Source organism: Canis lupus, chromosome 6 (assembly GCF_003254725.2).
Source record: "Canis lupus dingo isolate Sandy chromosome 6, ASM325472v2, whole genome shotgun sequence".
NCBI lineage: Eukaryota > Metazoa > Chordata > Mammalia > Carnivora > Canidae > Canis > Canis lupus.
The window spans coordinates 28,786,331-28,803,913 of NC_064248.1; the positions used below are offsets into that span (position 1 = coordinate 28,786,331).

General features: G+C 43.0%; 1 protein-coding gene across 16 annotated transcripts in view; it reads right to left on the reverse strand.

Moving 5' to 3' along the window:
- Positions 1 to 1,008: 1,008 nt before the first annotated feature.
- MRTFB (myocardin related transcription factor B) overlaps positions 1,009 to 17,583 on the reverse strand; it is a 210,701-nt gene continuing 194,126 nt past the window's right edge. For 15 of the 16 annotated variants that reach the window (XM_025416458.2, XM_035718209.2, XM_025416464.3 and 12 more), the window contains one exon: positions 11,913 to 17,525. In XM_025416458.2, the coding sequence (XP_025272243.1) occupies positions 16,993 to 17,525 (533 nt within the window). In that variant the 3' untranslated portion in view covers positions 11,913 to 16,992. Of the gene's footprint in view, positions 1,313 to 1,905; positions 1,966 to 11,912; positions 17,526 to 17,583 lie in introns of those variants that run through there. The other variant, XM_025416466.3, reaches the window with a different exon arrangement.

Here is a 17,583-nt window from a genome sequence, read left to right on the forward strand (position 1 = left end):
TGGGTCTAGCTCATTCCTTTTAACTGCTATGCTCTAGTCTGCTGGGTAACTATAGCAGTTTTATTAATTCCCCCAATTGCTGACCACCTAGGTTTTTTGAGTTTTTCTTCATTACAAATGGAGTGGCCCTTGTATCTTTGCTTGCACCTCCCTGTGTGCACATGTGGAGGGTTCTTTTTTTTTTTAATATTTATTTATTCGAGGGGCAGGGGCAGAGACACAGGCAGGGGGAGAAGCAGGTCCCATGCAAGGAGCCCAACGTGGGACTGGATCCTGGGTCTCCCTGGGCTAAAGGTGGTACTAAACCACTGAGCCACCCGGGCTGCCCCATGTGGAGGGTTCTTTAGCAGAAACATCAGAGTCATTGCTTTCCTAAGGTAACTTTATGTCGCATTTTAGCAAGGCTTAAGCAAATATACACTTACTGGCGAGTGAGCCAGCCGTCCACGCCACTCCTGGGCTACAGGAGCGATGCTGACTGCTCAAGTCTCTCATTTTTAAAATCTGTATGGAGTTGGCTGTGAGGAAGCCTAGACAATTGGCCACACACTATGTGCCAGCATGGCTGAGGTCTTCCCAGCTGCTTGAGATATGCATTATGGGTGTGTTGGTGTCAGAATGAATAGTTATTTTTGGTTCTTTTCAGTAGTGTGAGCTTGTAAGAGACCCTTTGTGAATGTCCCAAATGGGTTCCTTTTTAAATAATTGCCACTTTATATATATAAATATATTATATGTATACATATAATATATATATAATACATATATATATGTATTTTTTAATTGCCACTTTCTATAAAGTAATACCAGGATCTCCTATGAGTGATACACGGCATGTGTTTCTCAATACAGCCAAGAATGTATTTTCCCTTTGGCTCATTCTTATGATATTTCAAAAATTCAAATCTTTACTCATATTAACCAGGGAGTTATTTTGATAGGTAAGTAGATAGAGACCTTTTTCTAGGTCTTGTATTTTAAGATCATAAATGACATAAATTGACATAATTACATATATTGTAATTTATTGACATAAATTACATAAATGATACCTGATCTTCTGGGTTGTAATTTGTTTTTAAACCAAGGCAAAATTTTGGTGAATTTGTTTGTAATTGGGCCGTCTTCCATAAACACCCCTTTTCCCTTGAATGTAGGAGCTGAAGCAGCATGCACGTGGTTAAAGATGACATATATGTTATGAAGTTGAAAGTGACTACTTAAAAATGTCCTCTCCTGTCATCAGACACCAATTATCATGTCCCCAGCTTTTGGCGTGGGAGGTGATCATTCCTAGGGCTGTTCCTGGCAACTGGAAAAGACAAACGAGTGGAAGGAAATGAGAACCAACGTGAAGATGAATTGGACTTACAGAGCAGAACACACCTTTTGTATTTTCCCCCTGGTGGCTTTACTTTAGTGCTGTAAAAACCTAACTATATATGTAAAACTCGGGTGTGAAAATGTCCAACAGGAAACACGATTTTTTTCCTTTTTCTATTATTTTATTTTATTTCCTATTTTCCCTTATTCCATTATGGACATGTGTGAATTTCTCTTTGGGAGACATGAATAGGATTTTATGGGAATATTTTGCTGTTGTTCTTTCTCAACATTCATTTTTTAAAAAGATTTTACTTATTTATGACAGCCCAAGTGAGGAAGAAGGTCAGAGGGAGGGAGAGAAATAGACTCCCCACCAAACAGAGAGCCCAACGTGGGGCTCAATCCGAGGACCCTGAGATCCACGGGAGGACGCCTAACCGACTGAGCCACCCAGGCACCCCTGTCTCACTGTTCCTAAAAAGCCGTCCCTGGGTTTCCTTGTGGTGCGTTGAGTCCGTAGCTGGTTGTTGGGCACCAGCTACCTGTGCTGGAAGTGTGCATGGTTGCTCTGGTGCTTACCTCTGTGCTTTGCTGATTGTCATGGCATAGTAGTGAGTGCTGTGCAGTCCTCTGCTCTCTCTAAAAATAGCACAAGGGCAAATATTTAGAGAAAGTACCAACATGACATTCCGACCTCAGCTTATCTCAAATAAAAGCCACACATTCCATTCAGGTAAAAACACCTGTAGAAACCCAGCATGGCTCAGCAGTTGAGTGTCTATCTTCAGCTCAGGGCGTGATCCTGGGATCCTGGGATTGAGTCCCGCATCAGGCTCCCTGGAGGAGCCTGCTTCTCCCTCTGCCTGTGTCTCTGCCTCTCTCTGTGCGTCTCTCATGAATAAAAAAATAAATAAAATTAACAACAACAACAACAACCCATGATGGCTTCTTCCTGTTGAGTTGGGCTGTTGGGTTTTTGGTTGTTTCTTCCTGTCCCTTTAGTATCTTTCTGTCCCACCCTTTAACAACTATTATTCTGCTCTGTTAGTTTGCATAGCCTAGAATTTTATATAAATGGAATCAAGTGGAATGTGTTCTTTTTTATTCTTTGCTGGTTGCTTTCACTCAGCACACTTATTTCAAGATTCATCCGTGCGCTACATTATTTCATACCGAGAATTCACTCCTTGGGATTGCTGAGTGGTATGGATCTTTTAAGCCATTTCCAGGTTAGAGCAATTACGAATCGAGCTACGATGAACATTGGTTCGTGTGCAGACCTTTGACAGGATATTGACAGGCTTTTGTGGTCTAGACACACAGGAGTGAAATGCCTGGATCATATGTTCATCTTCTTAAGACACTGGCAAACGTTTCCCAAAGTGGTTGTGCCTTTCACATTCCCACCAATGCTTGGTACAGTCTTTTTAATTTAGCCATTGTCGCAGGTGTGCGGTGAAATCTCACTGTGGTCTTAATTAACATTTGTCTAGTGACTAATGATGTTGAGCATTTCTCCACGTGTTTATTTACTAGTCACCTGTCGTCTTTGGAGAGAAGTGTCTGTTCAAATCCTCTGATGCATTTTTAAATTAGGTTGTTTGTTTTATTATTATTGAATTTGGCAAGTTCTTGATATATTCTGGATACAAGAATTTCATCAGATATTTGATTTTCAAATATTCTCTTCCAGTCTCTAGCTCTTTTCATTCTCTTAACAGTGTCCTTTTAAGAACCGAAGTTTTAACTTTTGATAAAATCCAATTTATCTGTTCCTTCGCTCATCATGCCTATATCTTATATATATATATGTATATATATGTATATATATGATCTTTGCCTAACTCAAGTCAGATATATAATATATATAATCATATATATAAGATCTTTCAAGAGCTGAAGTTTTAACTTTTTTTTTTTTTTTTGCAAACACATGAGGGTTTATTCACAAGCTCGAGCTTGGGCCCAAGTGTACCCGACACAGCGGAGCAGGGACTTGGACCAAGTTTTAACTTTTGAATAAATCCAATTTATCTGTTCCTTTGCACATCACGCCTATATATGTGAGATCTTTGCTAACTCAAAGTCACAAAGGTTTTCCCCCTATCTCTTCCTCTCCAAAGTTTTATAATTTTGAATGATGTTTTTGCAGGTAATAGAACCATAGGTTAACAACTTTTTCTTTCAGTATTTCAAAGTTGGTGCTCCACTACCTTCCAACTTATATCATTTATAAGAAGTCTGCCATAATCTACATATTTGCTCCATTATAGTGTGTCTTTTTTCCCCCTGGCTGCTTAAAAAATGTTTAATGGTGGTAAAATACACATAGCATATATTTTACCATCCTAGGTGTATAGTTTAGTGGCACTAAATACATTCATATTGTGTAACCATCATCACTGTCTATCTCCAGAACTGTTTTCATCTTCGAAAACTATAACTTTGTACCCATTAAACAATAAGTCTCCATTGTCCCCTATGATAACCCCTGGCAACTACCATTCTTCTGCCTTTGAATTTTTAAGGCTGAATAATATTTCATTGCATGTATATACCGCATTTTGTTTATCCATTTGTTCATCAGTGGAAACTTGAGTTTCTTCCACCTTTTGGCTATCGTGAATAGTTCTCTTATGAACAAGCATGTACAAATATCTCTTCAAAACTCTGCTCTCAATTGTCCTGAGTATGTATCCAGAGTAGAATTGCTGGATCTATTAAATTTTTTGAAGTGATAGTTCTGTTGTTTTCCATAGTGGCCACACCATTTTACATTCCCACTAACAATGCACAAGGGTTCCAGTCTCTCCCAATCTGTACCAATATCTGTTATTTTCTTTTTTTTCTTTTTTTTAGTAGTTATCCTAATGAGTGTGAGATGGTATCTCATGGGATTTTGATTTGCATTTCCCTAATGACTGTTAATGTTGAACATCTTCTCATGTGCTTATTACCATTATATACTTTATTTGGAGAGATGTCCATTCATGTTGTTTGCCCATCTGAGAATTGGTGGAGTTTTTTTTTTTTTTTTGGTTGTTGATGAATTATAGGAATTATTGATACATTCTCTCAATGTTTGTTTTCTATATTTCAGACCTGTGATGTGTGCATATGTTTATAGTCATTATATATTTGGTGAATGAACCCTTTTATTATGTCGTGTCCTTCTTTATCACTTGTAACAGTTTTTATTTAAAGTCTATTTTGTCTAATAATAGTATAGCTATTCTTGTTGTCTTTGGGTTACTATTTGCATGGAATGACCTTTTCCATGCTTTCACTTTTTTTTTTAAAAGATTTTATTTATTTATTTGACAGAGAGAGAGAGAGTGAGAGAGCACAAGCAGGGAGAGCGGCAGAGGGAGAAGGAGAAGCAGGCTCCCCATGAAACAGGGGGCCCTATGTGGGGTTTGATTTCAGGACCCTGGGATCATGACCTGAGCCAAAGGCAGATGCTTAACGGACTGAGCCACCGAGGCACCCTATGCTTTCACTTTCAATCTATGCATATTCTTAGGTCTAAAGTGAGTCTGTCATAGCATATAATTGGATCGGTCCTGTTTTTTAATCTGTTATGCTAATATATATTTATTTTTAAAAGAGTTTATTAATTTATTCATGAGAGACACAGAGAGGCAAAGACATAGGCAGAGTTGGAGAAGCAGGCTCCTGGGGAGCTGGATGGAGGGACTCAACCCCAGAACCCTGGGATCACGACCTTACCCAAAGGCAGATGCTCAACCACTGAGCCACTCAGGTGCCCCTATGCCAATATGTATTTAAATTTAAATTGATAACTATTTCACTTACATATAAAAATCTTACTCCTTTAAACCTCACTTCCCCCTCTTATGTTATTGATGTCACAAATTACATCATTATATGTTGTGAACCCACTAATATAGATGTAGAATCACTTTTATGTATTTGTCTTTTGTATCCTATGCAAGAGTAAAAAATGGGGTTGAGAACCAAAATGACAACATTACAGGTTTTCATTTATCCATATATATATATGTGGATAAATGAAAAAAAAATATATATCCATATCTTCACCAGAGAACTTTATATTTCATATGACGTTGAGTTACTGTTTTTCCATTTCCACTTGAAGGAATTTTTATTGAGGTATTGTTGACAAATAGAAATCATATATATTTTAGGTATACATTGTGATGATTTGATATACGTATGCATCGTGATATGATTAGCACATTCCAACTAATTAACACATTCATTACCTCACAGAGTTCCCATTTTGCGTGTATGTGGTATGAGGATGCCTAAGTTGGACTCTGGTAGCAAATTTCAGGTATATAATACTGTCATCAGGTTGTACACAACATCCCCAAATTTACTAATCTTATAACTGACCAACATCTATTTCTTCCACCTCCCACCCCCCTGGCAACCATGATTTTTCTCTGCTTCTGTTAATTATGACTTTTTTTAGATTCTACATATAAATGAGATGATGCAGGATTTGTCTTTCTGTATCTGGCTTATTTCACTTAGCTTAACGTCCTCCAGTTCATCCGTGTTTCTGCAAATGGCAAGATTTCCTTCTCTTTTTAAGGTTGGGTAATATTCCATTGTGTATACACCCCACATTTTCTTTATCCATTTATCTGTCGATGGACACTTAGCGTGTTTCCTGGTCTCAGCTACTGTGAATAATAACACAGTGGACACTGTAGTGCACATATATTTCTGAGGTAGTGGTTTTATTTCCTTTGGATATATCCCAAGAGTGAGACTGCCGATCTATTAGTAGTTCTAATAGATAGTTTTATTTTTAGTTTTTTGAGAAAACTTCATGCCGTTTTCCATAGTGGCTGTACCAATTCACATTCCCAGTGCATAAAGGTTCTGATTTCTCCAAATCCTTGCCAATCATTGTTATCTTTTGACTTTCTGATAATAGTACTTCCAACAGGCAGGAGGTGATATCTCATTATGGTTTTGATTTGCATTTACCCGATCGTTAGTGACGTGGAGAGCACTTTTTCACAAAAAAATTTATTCACACAAAAACTTGCTCACAGATATTTACAGCATCTTTCTTCATGGTTGCCAAAGCTTGGAAACAACCAACCAGGAGGTAAATTGATTAATAAATTGTGGTACATCCAGAAAATGGTATGTTATTCTGTGCTAAAAGGAAATGAGTCATTGAGCCATGAGAAGACATGGGGGAACCTTAAATGTGTACTACAAAGTGAAAGAAGCCAGTCTGAAAAGCCTACATATTGTATAATCCCAACGATACGACATTTTGAAAAAGGCAAACCATGGAGATAGTAAAAAGGAAGAAAAATCAGTGGTTATCAGGGGTTGGGTCTGAGGGAGGGATGAAAAGCCAGAGCACAGGGGATATTTAGGGCAGTGAGATACTCTGTATGAAGCATGATGTTGGACACATGTCAAAATACTTATCTTCAAACCCTTAAGATGGACAACACAGAGTGAGCCCTGATGTAGACTATAAACTGTGGGTGACGATGTGTCAGTGTAGGTTCATCAATTGTAACAAATGTACACTCCAGTGCAGATGCTGATGGGGCATTGGGTGTAGAGAACTCTCTAGACCTCCCCCTTACTTATATTGTGAGCCTAAAACTGCTCTAGAAGAATAATTAAAAAAAAAACCTATTGAAAAAAATTTAAAAACCTATTGATCATAAATATAACTGTTTATTTCTGGACTCTCCATCCTGTTCCATGGATCTCTATGTCTGTCCTTATGCCAGTACCACATTTTTGATTACTATAGCTTTGTAGTTTGTTTGTTTGCTTCTTTTTTTGTAGTAAGTTTCAAAGTCTGGAAGTGAGAGTCCTCCAACTTTGGTCTTCCTTTTCATTATTGTTTTGGCTATTCTGGATACCTCGAATTTCCATATGAATTTTAGGATCACCTTGTACATTCTAACAAGTCAACTGGGATTTTGATAGGGAGTATATTTAATCTATGGGTCAATATTTGGAATATTGCCGTTCTGATCCATGAACATGGGATGTTTTTTCATCCACTTAGGTCTTCTTTAATTATTTTCTGCACCAGTTTGTGGTTTTCAGAGTATGTCTTTTGTACTTCTGTTGTTAAATTTACTCCATAAGTATTTTATTCTTTTTGATGGTATTGCAAATGGAATTGTTTTCTTCATTTTTGGTGTGTTATTGCTAGTGTCTAGAAATACAATTGATTTTTAGTGGATTCCTTAGGATTCTTTATATACAAGATCATGTCATCTATAAATATAGTTTTACTTCTTCCTTTCCAATCTGGATGACTTTTCTTGTTTTTCTTGCACAATTGTCCTATTTAGTACCTCCAGTACTGCTTCAAATAGAGACGATGAAGGTGGTCATCCTTGGTTTTTTTTTTTTCCTGATCACTGGGGACAAGCATTCTGTCTTTCACAATTAAGTGTGCTATTAGCTGTGGGCTTCATTTATTTATTTATTTTAAAGATTTTATTTATTTATTTGAGAGACAGCATGAACATGAGCAGGGGGAGAGATAGAAGGAGAGAGAAAGAGAGAAGCAGACTTCCCACTGGGCAGGGAGCCCAACACAGGGCTCAATCCCAGGCCCCTGGGATCATGATCTGGGCTGAAGGCAGACACTTAACTGACTGAATCACCCAGGTGCCTCAGCTGTGGGTTTCATTTAGATGACCTTTATTAGGAGAAAATGCACTTCTAGTCCTAGTTTGTTATGTATTTTTATCATGAGAGGATACTGAACTTTTTCAAATGCTTTTTTCATCCACTGGGATGGTTCTATAGCTTTTGTACCTTATTCTGTTGATATTGTGCCTTACATTAATCGTTAACTATTTTCAGATGTTAGACCTACTTTGCATTCCCAAGATAAACCCTACTGGGTCTTGGTTATATAATAACTTTTTTTTTTCTCAGTTAAAATTTGTTTTTAATTTATGCTTTTGGCTAAAGAGCAGGCCCAATTTGATAAGGCAAAACACAACTTCAAGTGGCTTATAAATGATATATTTTTTCCTGTAATGTTTTACTAGTTATAAATTTTAGAGTAGAAACTTAAGCTAGTGGTTGTTAAAAACAGAATGTGGAAATATTGTAATGTCTACTACTTTTTATATGTTGCTGTATTTGGTCTGCTGGTCTTCTGTTCAGGATGTTTGTAGGTATATTCTGAAGCAGTATCAGCCTATTTATTTTGTTTTCTTATGTCTTTATCTGGTGTTGGCGTCAGGGTCATGCCTACGAAAATGAGTTGGGAAGCATTCTCTTATTTTTTCAAAGAGTTTGTGAAAAATTGGTATTAGTTCTTCTTTGAAGTTTTGGTAGAGTTCACCAGTGAAGCCATCTTGTGGGTAGTTTTTAAAAATTAATTCATTTTCTGTACTTGTAGGTCTATTCAGATTTCGGATTTCTTCTTGAGTCAGTTTTCGGTGGTTGTGTCTTTCTAGGAACTTTAAGTTAATAGATGGGCATACAGTTGTTTATACTCTTCCCTTATAACTTTTTTAAACAAATCTTTCTTTTGAGGATTTTACTTTTTTGAGAGACAGTGAGAGTGAGAGCACATGATTGGAGCGGGGTGGGGAGGGAAGGATAAGCAGGCTCCCCTCTGAGCAAGGAGCCCAGCTCAACCCCAGATCATGACCTGAGCCCAAGGCAGACATTTAACAGACTGAGCCACCCAGGTGCCCCCAAACCAATCTTTTTTTTACATGAAATATTTCCAACTCATAGAAGATAATGGGGTGAGAATAAAGAAATCAACTGCCAGTAAACAATGTTAATATTTTCCTACATTTTTCTATATGGCTATAGAATTATTAAATAAAACATGGAAGAAGAAATTAAATGTTCAGGATTAATTGAAGCTTACCCTACACCTTCCACAATCTAATTCTTTTTCTTTCCAGAAGCATCCGGAACCTTGAAATTTGACAGGACTTTACCAGTCATGCTTCTTTCTATCTTTATAGATACAAATCCGCACAGCATCTCCTTGTCTTAAAATGTTACTTGAGTTTTGTCTGCTTCTTCCTGCACTTGGTTCCGTGAAGCCTTTGGAGATTCTTCTACGTTGACACGTTTGATTTAGTGCATTTCTGTACACGGCGCCGTTGGACAGTTCTCCCGTAGAAAGGCGTGTTGTTATATCTGCTCCGTAAAGGACACTTCAGTGTTGATCCTGGCAGGTGGCTGTCTGGGCGCATGGCTGCTTCTCGAAGATGTGTACCAAGAAAGTTGAGGCACAGAGCTTGTATCTTGAACTTTATTAGGTGTTGTAAAACCATTCTGTAACTCTTGAGCTTCTGGACATGCTCAAGTGGCTACACAAACCCCAGCCTTGGTGGGCCTGCATTTGATTGTGAGTCGCTCACTGTGTGTAGCCTGGCCAGTGGGGCTCACTTAGGATGTCCTAGTCTTTTTTTTTTTTTTTTTCTTTTTTTTAATTTTTATTTATTTACTTATGATAGTCAGAGAGAGAGAGAGAGAGAGAGGCAGAGACACAGGCAGAGGGAGAAGCAGGCTCCATGCATCGGGAGCCTGATATGGGATTCGATCCCGGGTCTCCAGGATCACGCCCTGGGCCAAAGGCAGGCGCCAAACCGCTGCGCCACCCAGGGATCCCAGGATGTCCTAGTCTTGTAATCCAGGCTGTGGCTGGCTAACCTAGCAAGAGCCCTACGGTGCTTGAGTGCCACTTGCCATTCCTAGGAGTAGCTGCTTTGTAAAATGTGTGAGATTGAGACTGGAGAGACGCTGGGGTGGGGGGGGTGAGCCTCCTGACCGGGGTAAACTAAGTCAGCCACAATGAGCTGAATTTGTAATGTATCAGAACAGGGATGGAGCATTGTGTGCACCGGGTCTACAGAACGTGGTCAGGGTTCTGGGGTATCAGAAGCGTGGTCTCAAATCCAAAATCCACACTCTGCTTCCTTTGTAATTTCTGGCAAATCATTCCCCGCTCTGTCCTCGTTGCCCCATCTATAAAATGGGGGTTATGAGTTCCCAGCGCCTCCACTTGTGGTTAAATGAGATCGGACACATAAGGTATTTGATGCAGGCTCTGGGCCCTCGCAGCACTGAATATGCTTCTGTCCCCAGCTGCCTTTCCAATGGCTCACACTGCGTCCTGGGAGGGTGGGGAGAGGGCCAAGTAGCTTTGGGTTGTAGCACGTTTCTCTGGGTCTCCCCGTGGTGGCTTCTGTATCCCTAGTGAATGTGATGTCCTGGCCAACCTTCCAAGCTGCTCAACAGACCTAATTTAAGTAGAGAATACAAAGTCACTTGCCGCAACAGCTTTGCAGACCTTTTCTAGTGCTTAAAGCATCCTAACAAAACCGCTGTAACTAACACAGCATGGGTTTCCTCTTAATAACTTGCCATAAAAATTAACGGAGAGGACGGGCCAGGGTATCAAGGCGAGGTCTCCCTTGGAAGGTGCAGATGGGTTAGGATGAGCTGCCGGGAGGCTGATGGGAAGCTGGGCTGCCTATGGAAGGGACGAGGGGGAGGGGATGGTCAGGAGGGGATGGGGAACCTTGGAGAGGGCCGCAGCCTACGCCTGTCCTGAAGCGGGTGGTGCTGCAGTGCGGCTCGGCTCCCTCGGGGCTCTCTCCATGGCTGGGCGGGTGGGTAATCGCCGAGGGAGCTGGGGGGATGCTGCGCGAGGGGGTCTAGCACCTGAGGAGCTTTCAGGGGCTGTGCCACCGGGAGGCCAGCAGTCCTTCCTTGATGGAAGCCTCTGGAGCCCCAAGGCCTGGGATCCTTGAACCTGGCGGCCCCACCTGTCCAGACCCGGTCTTGGGCACGTCCTCCCGCCCTCCCGAGGCTCCGGCCCGTGGTCCCCTCCAGGGTGGGGGGTTTTCAGCCCCTGGGGAGCCTCCTGAGCACGCACCTGGAGCCCACACCTGCTGCACCTGCTGCACGGTGTCCTGGTGCCCCGTCCCTCAGGGCCCGCTCGGCCCCTGCGGCCGATGCCATCAGACACCAACACGCGGGGCCCAGAGCCCACCAAGCGGGGAGGAGGAGCTGGTGCGGTCCTCCCCAAAACCTAGTGCTGATGTGGGCTTCTAGGTTGACCATTAAGTGCCATTTTGCTAAGAGTATCGAATCTTTTTTTTTTTTTTTTAGCATACCTGGTCCTAAAGGCCATTTTGCATGGTCTATAAAAACACCTCTTATATGTAGTTTTTTGGAGACTTGGCTAACCTGAAGGACCATCTGGGGCTTTGGGGAATGTTGTGGGTGGCTTTGCCGCCCCCTAAGAGCGCACCTGCACCGGGCGCGGAATGCACCTGACGCTCCACTGTGTTCTTACGCTGTGGGGCGATGAACGTGACTCTGGTGTGGATCTGGTCACGTTCAAGGCAGCCGGTCAGGGTTTCTGCTCGGGGCGGGGGGTGGCTCCCTCCACGTGTGAGCTAGAGCTTGCCTCGGGGAGGCTCCTGCCTGCATCCGGCGCTTTGTGGGGGGGGGGGTCCTACAGGTGGGGGTGTCCCCCGAGCCCCCCTGCAGCTCTGTACTGGCTCTCCCCACCCCTAGTGTGCTGGCCTCCCGCCGCACAGCAAGAACCACAGTACATCAAAAGGTTTTTTTATTTGAGACACAAAAATGCAAAATTGCTGAGATATCAAACGTTTCCCGGTCGGCTACCATACTGCCACTATGTACAAAAGATCTGATGATAAATGTGCACACATATAAAAATACAGTATGCGCTACCTATGTACAGTACATGTGCAAAATGTATGGCATTCAAACATGATACGGAATTGATTTCAGGGGTGCAAACAGCAAATACAAAGGCATCATGGTTTTCATTTTAAAAAACAACATAAAGGCAATACACGAATGGACCCCCGATTGCCATAATTTTTTGTTTCTTAAGCTAGCGCTTTAGTAAGCGGGGCTCTGTAGGTTGGTATCTTTCTCCTTGTTTTCATAAAGTGAGATGCTAAGACATAATGTGACCATGAAAATAAGAAGAGAAACACCTATCACGCTGTGTTTCTACTGCAAGCAAGAGAGAAGGAAACGAATCTGCACTTAGGAAGAAACTCCGTATTACTACTAAATATGTATTATTCTTAAACCAACAAAACAAATCTATACTATTTTACATGAAAACAATAGAGAAATATCTACATCTTTGTGAAAATTATAACCTTAAGTGGATAATACCTTTTTGGGACTGATTGTTGAGATCTCGTTAGTCTCAAATTTTAAATAAAAAGTGCCTCCTTTTGGCAAATACTTGGCAATGCCTTTGGTTCCTTTAAAGCAAGTTTGCATTACTATTGGTTACTTGAGGTTAAGTACTTTTGGTAAATACTAAACCCTTCCCTAAATGCTCCCTCCTCCCACCCAATCAGCGAGTTTCCTTACAGCATAATGTAGAGAGGTAATTGTTACGAGTCTCGGTGATTCTATGAACTTGGTTAAAGCTTTGTCTTAGTAGTTGGCACAAAGCTCTGTTGAACACGACAGCTGTGTGGATTATCGCCAATGACCTATTTTGATTCCAGGCAGCACCTTTGGTCTGAGATTGCCATCCTGTTGTCACACGACTGTGACATTTCCCAGTCACGATTCACAGAGCAATGTGTTAGTGTGGAGGGTAAGCACTCTTTTGTAAACATGTGCAGCTTTTTATCAGAGCTTGCAGGCGGAAAGCCTTTGCAGTGATGCAGGGATTCCTCAGCTACCGCAAGGAAGGGTGAATGGGGAATACACATAGGCCTCTTGGTTGTCATGCAGGCAGTCACTTCACAAATAGGAAAGGTGGCCGGGACAGACCATTGAGGGAGCGAGGTTTGAGATGGGACAAAGAATGACTGCATCTTCTTATTTTTCCAGTTTTGACTGCAACCACTTAGATGAGCCTAAATGCAGTTAGGATGCTCTCCAAACACACAGACCTGCCCTTGTAAGCCGTGCTCCTTGATAAAGCTGACCTTCCAGTTAATGTGCTTGGATAACCTGGACTAATTGTGTGGCCTCCAGGGCAGCGGGCAATTTGTCTGATTTCCTGCTCTGTTACCAGGGGTCAGGATGCACGTGTGCAGACATGGGTGCCTCCCCCACCCCCGACTGCCAGCAGGAGCCTGGTAAGGCCCGCTGCCCGACAGGCAGGCCCTCGGCAATGGTCTGAGGGCATGTGCTGCGCCTGCCAAAGGGCCTTGACCACTCACGTCTGTAAGGCCAAGCCCGCTGGCGGACAGGAGAGGGACTGTCCCATCACTTGTGAGGACAGCTGCTTTGCCAGCTGCTGTGGCTGGTTGCAGCCTGGGAATTCTGAAAGGGCGCTGAAGACAGCGAGGTGGCCTGGAATGATCTGGGGGTGAGGAGGGGAGGAAGCCTGAGTCAACTTTGGTGACAAAATGGGTAACACGCTGCTGATCCATCACTGGGGGCTGCTGAGCGCACAGTTCCATAGCGCTATCGGATTACCATGACGTCGCTTTCAACAGGCCGCAGCCCGGAGGCCGCAGCCCACGGCCCTCTGAAATCAGCTGCCTTGGGCGTAGTCACCTGGATCGCAGAACTGCGCAGCCTTTCAAAAGGAAACTTACATGAGAGCTCTCTCTAGGATCATAAAAATAGTCCTATAAAACACGAAGTATCGGAGCAAGATATCCCACGAATTGAGAAGAGATCTATGTACAAATATGTGGCAAATACTGTACAGTAGATTGCACAATTCAGGAGAAACGCTAGCACGTGAGCCGACAGGCCCTCGACACGCGCTGCTGAAATGTACGCGAGGACCCCACTGCCCTACTTGCAAGGACGTAGAAGCTCTGGTGTGACTTTCCTGCCCCCCAATGGCGTGACCTGGCACCTGCATACCCTGGAGAGGCAGGCAGGATACTACTTTGTCTCAGGAATATTCAGGAAGGTACGACAATGCGGGAGAACATGTGTCCAGGACCTGGTGGTTTCCTTGGCAATATGATCCGTGAGACGATGTACCACGCTACCACGTCTGAACGACACACCTGCAGACTGAAAATGCAACTGGCCGTCCTGCCCTGGGCTTTACTGGCTGTGACAGCGTGAACAATACAAATAGTCCTCTGTGGTGAACGCCTCTCCATCGCTTAGCAGGACGTGCACCGAGTCAGGTCGGAGGGGCCTTGCTTACAGCGTCGCCTTTGGTCACGTCACAGGCTGCACATGGTCTGGGTGGTCATGCTAACCTAGAACATGCAGCTGGGACCATGGACGGTGGCACCCATGCCATGCGTGCCGGGCTCATTGCCCAAGCCAGGACGGGAGGGCCCGGTGGAATGGTGCAGGTAGAGTTGGTGACGGGAGATTCCTCTCCTTCCCTTCTGAGGAAGCTCTGTACATAAGGGTGTGAACACATGTGTGAAGTAGGTACTTGAGCAGGTCGTGGTCAGAAGCAGGCAGGCTAGTGGGATGGCGTTCTCTGCACTGACGTGTGTATTTCTGGAGAGCATCCTTCCTGTCGCAGTTTTCAGACTTTATCTTTAAAAAGCAGGAGGAGAGCCGAGGGCTAGGAGAGCATCTGTGTGCACGGCTCAGGATAGTAGACACAGGAATTCCATGAGAGCCAATGGCCCTAGCCGCTCACGGGCCTCCTACGGTCCCACTGATGTCTGGTGCTCACTTAAGCCATTTCAATCTGAGTGAGAAGGATGCTCAGAGTCTGAGTGTGCAGTAGGTAAGCCCCAGACAAAAATCCATGGCCCAATCCCCCCGGCCCCAACAAGTACCTGTCCAAGTCAACTGCCCTATCCAAGGAGACGGGCTCTTCTGGAAGGGACGGGCTGGGGCTGGACATCCCGCCTGGAGTGGCACAGCCTCTTGGGCTTGCTCACAGGGCAGCATTCTGTTAACAAAGTTACTAGATTCCATGCACTGGATTACCAGCTTATAAACATTTAAATGACTCACTGAGCATAACTGCTTCTGCCTTGAACCCTTCAGAAATGCTTTCAAGTTGGGAGGTGCCAGTTAAAGAGGGCTCCAGGGTTCTGGGCAGCTAAATACTGGAAAAACAAACCTTCCTTACAGGGAGTAAAATCTACAAACCAAAATAAAGATTTGAAAGACGATCAGCTCTTAGGCAAAGCACAAACCCTGCAGTGATGCTCAAATTCTTTCCAAATAATGGATCAGGCTGGCTCTTAGATGGTGATATTCCCACGGTGATGTCTAAGGACCCAGAGAAGCAACCTGACCCTTGGGTTTACATGAAGTGAGGTGCAGAGCATGATGATATTTAAGAAACACCTTCACACTTTTTTGGTAGATTTCAGGGTTGTTTGTTCGTTTTTGTTTTCAGTTACTTACGTTTTGTCATATCCTTAAGTAGCTTGAAAATAATTTTGGAAGTCCTGTGATAGTTGGCATTTTAGAAAATTCTTAAACTACCCAGCAAATACATGATAACTTCTTTTCTATATAAAACAATGACTAGTAAAACCTCCAGTTTTTCAATGTTCGGCTTGAGATTGGTGAGAGCTTGGGAATGACATCCAGTTACAAGCCTGTAAAATGACAGGGCAAAGCGACAGAGAAGAGGTGGCCAGACCTGGGGCTCGATGGCCAGCCTGTTGAGATTCTAACCTGGAGCCCCTGCAGGAACATCCTGGGCTGGTGGCATACTTCTCCTCTGCCCTCTCTATGCAACTCAATAGCTCAGAAAGATATTTTACACTAAAGCCTTCCTTGGTTCTTTGAGATGGGTCTGGTTACCTGAAATCAGTCAGCATTTCTTTAAATATGGAAATACACATGGCTCAAGTACTCTAGAAATAGTCGAGTTATTAAAATAAGTAGGACCACTGGATACCCAATTCCTTACCCCAACGTAGGCTGTACATATTACAATGTCAGAGTGTACATACAAATGTCTAATATACACATTAAGATCAATCTAATCAACCCCGAGGGTTGCTAATAGAATTTTCAGTGTTATCAATATATGTGTACTTTTTACAGTGGATTGTTTATGACAGTATTTTGTAGACATTGTCTAGTGATGGTGAAAGATCTTCCACTTAATTTTAAATCTGGGAAGCTAAAGTAAGAGTCCCCAAATCACAAATTACAACACAGAAAAATTAGGTTGGTTGGTTTCTGAATGGAACCAAAAGTCTTCAGCTGGAAGCTGTCATGGAACTGGCTGGCGCTCTCCACTGCCTCTGCTGCCTGGGCCGGGCTCAGGCCATTTCTAGGACATACCCACATGCAGTGACCGTTCACCTCCCTCCACTGGCATTCTCTTCTGTGTGGAGCTGTCTGCCTTCTATTCAGGGTCTTAAGGTGACCACAGAAGTGTAAATGTAGTTTCAGTTGATGACCAGAGAACCCTCGTGTTGTTATCCTCACACATCACTCTTCTGTATGTCTTTATTCATTCTTTGCTGAAGTCTGGAGAAACAGAGGAGTCTTCTTTGACCAATGATTTTTCAGAAAGCCCTGTGCTGTGTTAAATTGCAGAAAATCACTGCTGGGCGCAGTGAAATATTTTCACGCTCGGTTTCCAGGCTGTGCCGATCTATTCATTCTTTCTGTAACAACATATTTTAATTGCAACAATGCAACTATCAATCTGTCTCTAAAAACTGACCTAGAATGCTCTTCATCTTCTTAAACGTCATGAACTCGAATGAGAAATCTGTGCTGTTAGTCCCATGGCAACGGCAGGTCTTGTGGATCTAGAAAGTCAGCGGAGAACATGCTGGGAGCAGTTGTGCTGAGGGGGGTGAGCCCTGACGTGTTAGGCATGGTAATGTCCAGCCACTCCATGTTGTCCAAGTTTGAGTCAGAAAGGTCAAGTGACAGACAGGGAGTACTTGCAGCAAACTGGGCCTCGGAAGTCTCCATGGGTGAGTGTGAATGGTCCAGCACACTTGAGTGACTCAGCAGATCATTCTGGAGGTCCTCGATCAGAGAGAAGGGCTCTCTGTCTTCACTGCTGCTTTGTAGTGGAACAATTTCATTGGTTGAAGGTAAAGTTCCATCCAAGAAAGCTTCTAGCTGGTTCTCTAGGCTGGCAGATAAACTGCTCATGGGTTCTAAGGAGATGGGGGGTGCCATTTGGACTTGGGGTGGCGGGCGGGACACCACTGTGTTGACTGGCATTGTGGTGATGCTGGCAGTCACTGGTCTCATTTTGGAAATAGGCGAAGGCTCTTCTTTTATAGGGAGGGAAATCTCTGTGCAAAATAATTGAAGTGATTAGTAACAATTTACTACTCTTTAAACATTTTTATC